Source organism: Morone saxatilis, unplaced genomic scaffold (genome assembly GCF_004916995.1).
Source record: "Morone saxatilis isolate NCDOM2014 unplaced genomic scaffold, NCSU_SB_2.0 Contig16, whole genome shotgun sequence".
In the NCBI taxonomy this organism is placed as follows: Eukaryota; Metazoa; Chordata; class Actinopteri; family Moronidae; genus Morone; species Morone saxatilis.
This window is the reverse complement of record NW_023339718.1, coordinates 14904957-14914330: the sequence shown is the minus strand read 5'-3', so window position 1 is coordinate 14914330 and position 9374 is coordinate 14904957. Positions and strand designations below refer to the sequence as shown.

At 40.1% G+C, this 9374-nt stretch overlaps 1 protein-coding gene across 1 annotated transcript in view; it reads right to left on the bottom strand.

The window, feature by feature from the left end:
- LOC118325775 (rho guanine nucleotide exchange factor 28-like) overlaps positions 1–1828 on the bottom strand; it is a 24733-nt gene extending 22905 nt beyond the window's left edge. The window contains exon 1 of the mRNA XM_035658595.1: positions 1666–1828. Coding sequence (XP_035514488.1) covers positions 1666–1720 — 55 coding nt within the window. The 5' untranslated portion in view covers positions 1721–1828. The remainder of the gene's footprint in view (positions 1–1665) is intronic.
- Positions 1829–9374: the final 7546 nt, after the last annotated feature.

The window sequence follows — 9374 nt, the reverse complement described above, 5'->3', positions numbered from 1 at the left end:
ACACACACACACACACACCGACCTCCTTCCTTCTTAAGCTGTGGAGAGCAGAGCTCCTCGGGATGAAGTGGCCTTTGCTGTTTGTTCACTAAACTCACATTAAAATGCTGACCTGGGAGGATGTGACCCGGGGGGCAAGGGTGCGTGAGTCTGTCTGTTTGTGTGTGTGTATGTAGGTATTTGGGGGAAAGTGTGTGTTTTGGGTGGGGTATTTGAATTCTGGGGGCATTAGAAGGGCATGGGTGGGGGAAAGAAGAGGAAGGAGGACAGAGGGAAGACGGGGGAGAAATGTGTCATTTTTTTTTTTTTAAGTTAAAACTATTACACTTACATTGTGAACCTGCTGTGGCAATACTATTTTATTGCAGTCATGCCAATAAAGTTACAGTAATTTGAGTTTGAGATGGGAAAGAGCAGACATCAAGAAGGGGGGAGGACATGACAGCTATGCTCAAAATTCCTCATCCCTTGCTGAAGCTCCAGGTACAGAAGTTATGTGTGTCTGTTCAATGACGCATTAGCTGAAGTCAAGCAGCCATATCACAGGTGATAAAAACAGACTGGAATCCCAATGTGTGCTTCACTTCTTTGTTAAAAAAATAAAAACATGCCGGCCACTTGTAATGCCTGACAACTCAGGAATGTCTAATGAGGAATTGAAATTCCTCAAGGGTCAAATAAGCATTGTAATCCCGGAAAAAATTACATGTATAAAACCTGAGTCATTTTCAGTCTGAGCAAGGGTTTTTTTTTTTAACTCAAACACGGCATTGAGGGGAAACTTGGCAAAAACAGGATTGGAGTGACCAGTGCTATTCGTCTGAACCACAGAAAGTTTTAAGGGATCGATCGAGGTCACAGGCAGGGAGTCTTCAAAGACTACACAGAAAATATGAAAGCCCTCAACCAGCCAACAAACACACAATCACAAATACGCACATGACACAGAGAGTACAAAATGGCTAAACCATATAGCATGGAAAACAACACCAGCCACAGGAAGTTAAGATTGCAGATGTCCAGTGCCAAGTGTTATAAAGCCTGAAGCCTCAGCATGTAACCGCAGCATTCTTACACTGAGGCATCAGTCTGCTCTGCAGCAATACAAGCCAATTATTAACCCGCAGGATGTTCCCACTCTCAAATCCTTCCCTTCCTGTCCAGAAGCGGATCAGAGTGAAGCCACCTTCAGCCACCTAGTTAGGATTCATTTTTGTCCCCCCTGTCACTGCTGGCAGGAATAGGATGACTCAGGATTTGCTGCATGACGTATTAAAAAGATTCCTTCTCGGTGCCACAATCACTGCAAACACAGAGTGACAAGACACCAAAAAAGTCCAGAGAAGGCAGGGAAGACAAGCAGGGGGCTGAAATGTGATCCTATAGTCCGTGGGGATGGTAGACAGCCATAGACGAGAATTAGAGTTGAGTTCCAAGTTCTGTTCAGGAAAGGAAATGTTTCCTGCGGTTGGAGTGACTTAATGATTAGAAGGTACTTGGATAACTTCCTATGAATATAACACCACCTAAAACAACAGCGATCAATTTCAGTCTGCACAAAACACAATCTACAGCTGAGGAACCGCAAGCTCTAAAATTAAAACCATACCTAAAAACAGGCTTCTGAGAAAGGAAGTTTAAAAATAATTTCAATAAAATCTTTACCAGAGTCAGGCTGAGACGGATCATCCTCTTCCTCCTCCTCATTCAGGCAGAACATCAGCGGCTCCTCATAGTCCTGAGTGAACAAATAGGGAACCTTTCACCAACCAGCAGCGAGACTTTCCCACAAAAACTAAAACGAGTAGAACTAAGTACAAAAACACAAGTGTTTGGCGAGTGCCTAGGTGTGTGACAAAGTAAGATCAATTAGGTAACCATCTGTATCACATAAAACAAGTCCTATTGGATGACCAGAATCATGTGCAAACGCCACACCTCTCCACAAAGTCCGCTCACAAAGTCACTTATTCAGTGGTGCGTGCAAGGTGCCAACTCCAACACCTTAACAATGAGAGTGAAGCAATGTGGAGCATTGAGGGGCAGTCAGTGCCTTATTGTAGCTGTGACCGCAGTTTGCCACTGGCTGATGCAGATGTTCATGGAGACTGAATGGAGCTTTGAGAGTTTAAAATTTTGAAAAGCAGGATTTACACCTGCTACTAGGGCAAGTAACTTATGTTTGTATTTGACTCATCAGCTGAAGCTGTTTCAACACAAGTTCTAGAGAGATTTACAGTAAAAGTAAAATATATTCTGGTCATGATTTAGATCATAGCTCTTGAATTTCCCTCGGGATAAATAAAGTATCTATCTATCTTTGTGCATGTGAATTATTATGAGAAAAGCCATGTCCTTCCATCAAATACTCACATTTTCTTCTACAGCAGAAGTTCCTCCATTGATATCAGAGTACAGTGCTGAAAGAAGAGAAAACATACTCAGGCACAGCCATGCAGCAGCAATTACACTTCAAAAGAGGTTCAAGTAAGCACAGATGTTTGTCAGTTCTTAATGATGTATGTACCATGTAAGTCTTATTTTTCTTTTCTTTTCATAACCTGGGGAGATCTTTACCGTGTGGCCTTGATCTCCTTTCTTTTTTCATTTAACTACCATGTGCATCCCAGATCAAAGGACACAATGTATGACTGCTTGACAGAAACAAAGCAGCGACGCGCAGAAATTAGTGTTTGGGTGGTTGAGATATGAGGCCTGGGGTCACATAAAAATATTAAGGCAGGAAATGTAGGAGAGGGAAGTGGCAGCGACCCATAAAGGATATATAGGCTGGGAGAGAAAGTTAGAGACAAAAAACATAAATGAGCGGAGGAGAAACAAAAAGCAAAGACAGGACAAAGGAGATGTTGTAAATATGTAGGTGAACACTACACAGAGAGAGAGACACAAACAATCTTGTGAAAGTCTTGTAAATTTCTTCCTGGTGACTACATTTTTTTTATTTATACTGAATATTTACTGCTAGTTGCAAAATATACCTATTAAAATACATAGAAATATAATAACACAATTTATGAAAATTTTCTCCAATTCTTCTTCTTCAATTATTTTTTCATCATAAAACATAAATGAATAATTGATGATTAATCATTTGAGCCATCTCTAAATTGCCTGTTTCAAAACCAAAAGTTATAACATTTGAAATTATATAAAGCAAAAGAAAGAAAAAAGAAACACCAAATATGTGCCATTTTGCCTGATATATGACTTAACTGTTAATTTCCTGTCAATAAACTACTTGATGAATCAGTTATTTAACTAATAGTTTTAGCACTACATTTAAACATAGCTTGTTTGCTCTGCTATTTTGCACACTGTATTATTACAGTGATTCATACATTTCAAATTACAACAATCTATGACTGAAATGTTTGGTTGCTTATAATCATATGACCTTTCACTGCACTCTTAATCAAATACACATAATATACTAGAATGCTCATTGATGCTAACCAGAACACACATAAGACTTTAACGACGAAAACACTTGTATTCTCTGTTGAAAGTTTATACTACACAAAACACATACAATGGTAGTTTCATTGTCTCTTTTCCCTACCTTAATGTTTTTTACAGACTTGCAATAGCTTAGAACGCCACAGGAGGGCAGTCAATGTCTATTAATACTGTGGCCTGCTTCAAGGAGTATCTAGCCTAATAAACCACTAGAACAAAAAAATAAATAAAAAATGGCAGACCGCTGCAACATAAAAGAGAGGAGTTAAGTTTAACCCGGCCTCTCAAATCCCACAAAGCAGACAGATTGAAGAGGGTATGATACCGTTCTCCGTAGGATCATCCACCAGTTCTTCCTTCTCTAAGATGGTTTCTACGCGTTCCCTCCTTAGAGCTTTGATCTGTGGGAGGAAAGGTAATATAAGGTAATATTCACGCTTTCATCATACTTTTTATATAAAATTACAACTATAAACTATACTAACTATAATTTGCAACTTATTTTGATGGTACTTCTAGGTACATTAGTTGCCGCTTGTGTATGTTTATATGCAAGGTCTCAGGAAAGGCACAATTATTCATTTTCGGCATACAAATTTCTATCAGAAGTTTATATCTGCTGCTGCATATCTGCTCTGTAGTGTTGTTATGTTATAATCATGTGTTTACTTACCTTTACCAGCAGCAGACAACACTGATAACCTAGACTCACCTCTCTGAGGAAATCCTCATCTCTGAGCCGGTCTCTGAGAAGTAGGATGTCAGCGTGCCGGCTCTCCTCTGAGCTCCACCTCAGGTTTTGTCTGACGGTCAGAGTCAGGTTCCCGGTGTCATGACAGAACCTCAGCAAGCGGGACTGGTCTGCCCACACCTGGGACAGACCTGCTGGAGGCGTTGCTAGTGGGTTTGGTGGGCTGCAGCACAACAGGTAGGTTATTTTAATTTGAAAATCACAAAAATGAAACAAAAATCAAAACATTAGGGTTAATATTCTTAGAGTTTTGTTCTGTTCTGTTTTTATCATTGAAAATGTGGCTAGAAAGACTTTCTAAACCATTAGGATATGTAAATACATTTCTAAAAGCACTCTCACTCAGTCCAGATGAGGATCTTCTAGTTTTTCAGGCCAAGTTAACAGGCCTATAAAGCTGTGCCAAAGATTTATGGATCCAGATTGAGCACAAAACATTCCTAAGTTTGACAGGTAACAACAGGTGTTTAGCATTTTATCTGTTCATAAAATGCACTTCAACCAGTATATTTACAGTATTTTAGAGATCTAAAGAATGCAAATGATCTGGGGTAATAGCTGGGTGGTATGGTGGTGCAGTGGTTAGCAAGAATGTGTGTAGACTTTTCATGTACATGTCTGTGTGGGTTTTCTCCGGGTGCTCTGGGATTAAATCCTACAGTCCAAAGACATGTAGGTTAGGTTAATTGCCCGTAGATGTGACTGTGAACATGAATGGCTGTCTGTCTCTATGTCTCAGCCAGCCCCGGTGATTGACTGGCGACCTTTCCACAGTGCACTCCACCTTTTGCCCAATGTCAGCTGGGATCCACTCCAGCCCCCTGTGACCCTCTAGAAATGATAACTGGGTACAGCCAATGCAACAGCTAGGGTAAAACTGTTGTTTCTATATTCGAAGGAAAGCTGTCCCTTACTGTGTGTGGGAAAGCTCTGCACTGAACGCATATTATTACAGCAAAACAGTGATTCATTTGTCAGTGTTTCTCCCCAGTGTGCCCAGTTGGAGCTCATAATCTTACTGTGTGAGCAGCTCCAGGAGCTCGGTGTTGCCTGTTGCCTGTGCCAGCTGCAGCGGCGTGACTCCCTTTTCGTTTGGCAGACTGACAGCCATCAGACCCCCCGGCTGACAAAGCAGCAGCTCTGCAAGCCGATACAGACCCCATCGCACAGCCAGGTGGAGGGGAGACTCCCTGAGACTGTGCTCTGGAGATGAGGGGAGAAATATAAGAACATAAAAAGGTAGAACTCAGAGACAGCAGGGATAAAAGCACAGAGTGGGATCTAAGACAGCTGCTGAAGGGAAGAGGGAGGTGAGATTAACAGTGAAATGAGGAAAGAATAAGCCAGTGGCGGAATGTGAGAAAAATAGGAGGAAACAAACACATCAAGAATCTTTTCTCAATAACGACCCCGTGATAATTAACCTAAATGTCAATGATTGATTTCTTCTCTTGCACAGCACTGGATCCCTCTGCTCTACTGACCCAATTTAAGGCAATAAAAGCTTTTCAACAAAGTGGTGACAGTTTCTTATTCCTGTTCCTGCCACCCAGTGCTGTCCAACAAGATCTGTATCCAGGTAACTGGCCTGCATCAAATCACCTACAGTTAGGCGACTGGTAAACTTGGAAATGTACTGATTTTCACACTGTACTACAAACGTATTTTTAAAAATGCAGTATATATTTACACAATTCAGCCTGATCAAGGGAAAATCGTCTTCAATCATCTTCAAAGTAACTCCCTCAGTATGGACAACATAATAGGGTGTTACAATGATGTACAATACAAGCTCTGTGGTCTATACCAATTTAACGTACAACAAGGAGTTTTTAGGGGGTTATGAAACAGTCTCGAATTAATACTGATGCACCCATATGACCTACAGAAAAAACAAGATCAGCGCAAAGATTCCCTATTTATACAGACAAAACAAGGCGGTAAAAACAGTTTTTGTCCATAGGGGGCGCCAGAATCAACACAAAATGAAAGTTCCTTGTAGCTGCTTTAATGAAGTTTACAATGGTTTTTAAAAAAATAAAATATCTAATGAAGTGTATTTTAGTCAAAGTAACCATCTACTGCAACCACTGTTCCTGTCTGCTAACACGGTTTTGTTGTATTTTGGGACATCAAATTAGTCATCAAGGTTTTTGTGACTTTCATCCATAATATTGCAGCATTTGTGACTAATTCACCAGCAATTCAGACTTTGACCACAATAAGTGACAATTATAAAGGCAACTGCAGAAGTGAGTCACATTAACTTGAATAACAATAAGCAGTACAGTTTTCATACAGGTCTAACAGTCACCATTTTCATAACTGAGTTTTCAAGGCAACATGAGGGAACTTGAAGAGGAACAAAGAGGCCAGACAGAGGCTGTCTGAAATGATTGTGTCAGTCACACCTCAGCCAACAGGGCAAAAAATGTGGCATGGGGAAAAAATCATGGCGAATCACAGGGAAATTTTACTAGCAAAGACACTGGTAATATGGTCTACACTTACAACACTGAATGAAATACCTTTAATGGGATATTATACTTAGCAACACCATAAGTATCACCCTCAAATATGGATGCAGTTTAACATATAAGGGTTATTGTGGACGTTATTTCATTATATCTACCTACTGAAACATTGTATTTCTGTTTTCCATTTACTTTTGTATCGTAGCCGGCTGTAGAAATTGTTAGGAAACATAAGGATGATATGAAATAAAAGCCCTTTTCACCCACATACTGTAGGGCGATCTATGCTTTGATATACTTCAATTTACTTTTAAGAGATTCATTGTGTTTTATATTCAAATTGGGGTTACTTTATTGTAAACAAACAGAACATATTTTTACAGCTCTAAATGGCTCCATGCTTTGGCTCTTAAAAATTCACTTCTTCTATTTGTCTGAGAATGTTCTGCATCCAAAACCCACCAGGGTGCAGGCCTTGTTGAGCCATAAAGACAGATTTCACAAGATAACACTTTTGCCAGCTGTATATCAAACTGTTAATGCTCATTCTTTCAGAGCTGCATTCAGTCCAGGAAGAACATAATAATTCCAAGTCCCAACAAAGTCTCTAGATTTTGTGACTGAATAACAATTTGTTAAATGTTTCCAGTGTCTTTAAAAATGCAAACTGCACTATAAACAAACAGTAACCACCAAAGGAAAGTTGAGGATGAATAATTCAGTCGCATACAGCATCGGCAATAGACTGATGTCATAAGCAGAGTTATCAAATTAACTGCAGACATTTAGAGGGAGACACTGCAATGAAACAGACCGCCATAACTATATTAACGCTAAATCTAGTTTGTTATTTATGTAGGTGGCCTTACACAAACACTAAGATCGTACAAACAGATGGTGGCATCTAGTAAATATGGCGGTCACAGCCACACACACACACACACACACACACACACACACACACACGCCCTCAGATTTACTGAGCTCTGCCTAGGGCTACTTCCAGATGGAAAGGCTCTATTAACCACATTACATGCTGCTTAATTGGCTTTGATGAATTCAGCAGAAGCTCACATATGATCATGTTCACTTCCGATTTTAGCCCAGTGAGCATGGAAAATGGGAATGATGGTGGAGAAGAAGGAGAGTGGAAGAGAGCAGAGTTGAACAGTTCACCTTCCTTGGAGAGCACCGGCTCCAAGTTTCCAGCACAGTGCTGAGGGATGAAGTTCTGACAAAACCTGCTGATTGTATCTGCTCACTAACTGCACTCAAGAATTTCTGCACATGAACTGACTAAATGATAAAATATAGCACCAGTTGAAACATTCCTTAACCTTTCTCCTCTGCCAAATTCGCATTGCAACATTTCATATATTGATCTATTATCTACCTAATGCGTATGGTTTTAAACATTTTACAAACATATAATAAAAAATAAATACAATGTGCTTTCAATCAACTTATCTGTGCAGGAATGCCTGTTCAGCAAGATAACATAATCCTGCTCTCACCGTCTCCACTGTGGCTTCCCAGCACATTCCAGTTTTGGGGGATATCCAGGTTGGCCATGGCCAGGGCCACGCGACGATCCATAGCCCAGCGAGAGCTCCCCTGGCCCAGGTTGAAGAGGCTGCTCAGCTCCTTGTGATCCGTGGAGGTTAGACAATGTCCGTGAATTACCAGGTGCTCTGCCAGGTCCTGAGAATAAGGAATTCATAAATAAGATACAATCTGTGAGAACTGATGGCCGATGCAAAAAAGCAACAATCCGAAAACTACTGAGATAATTTTACTTACACTAACATGTTTAGATACTTTTATGAGTTTTGGTAACTGATTGGCTTTACACTAATAACGAAACAATAATTCATCCTTTTGACGAACACATTTTGTGTTTTTCTGTGTCTGGGCTGGTCATTTTTACCACTGGGGTGCACAAACTTAAATGCAATGTACAGGGTCATATTTGTATGTCTTCCCTACCTGAGCATCATCTTGGACATACTCCAAAGAAGCTCCGCCCACCCAGGTGAGCGGTGTGGTTTCAGAGCACAGGTAGGCCTGGACAGAGACCACTTCAGCCAGGTTATGTCCTAAAGAGGGACACAATGCAGCGAAATGTTTATCTCTTTACATGTAAAAGAGCTGTTATATAAAGTTTGTATCCTTTATTCTCTCTAATTTATTTCCTAATTCTATGATACCTACATATCTGTTTCAAACCATAATAAAATGGAAAACTGAAATTGATGTTCGTGTGGATGTAAATGAATCAATGAATGAATTATTAAGTCTGGGGTAAATTAATGAAAATATACACATTTTGTAATTATTATTGTAATTAAAACTAAAAAAACACTTATATGGTCATTAAAAGAAATGTGTTATTTATTTCAGCTCGAAAATGCCTATGTGGCAACTAATGTTCTCAGATTTTCATTTTGAATGCTAATAAAGGCATTTTTTCTCTTTTTCGATGGAGAAGGAGATCTGGTTTTAAGAGTCCAGCTATTGTAGACAGAGCACAATCCCGCTGGACTGCCTGTTTCTCTGTCAACCTACACAGAGGCTCAGTAATGTTGACATATTGTTTATGGAGCCGTTTCCCTCCAGAGAGGAAGCTGATAAGATTCTGTGCCTTTCCAGACCACTAGTCACAGACTCTCTCT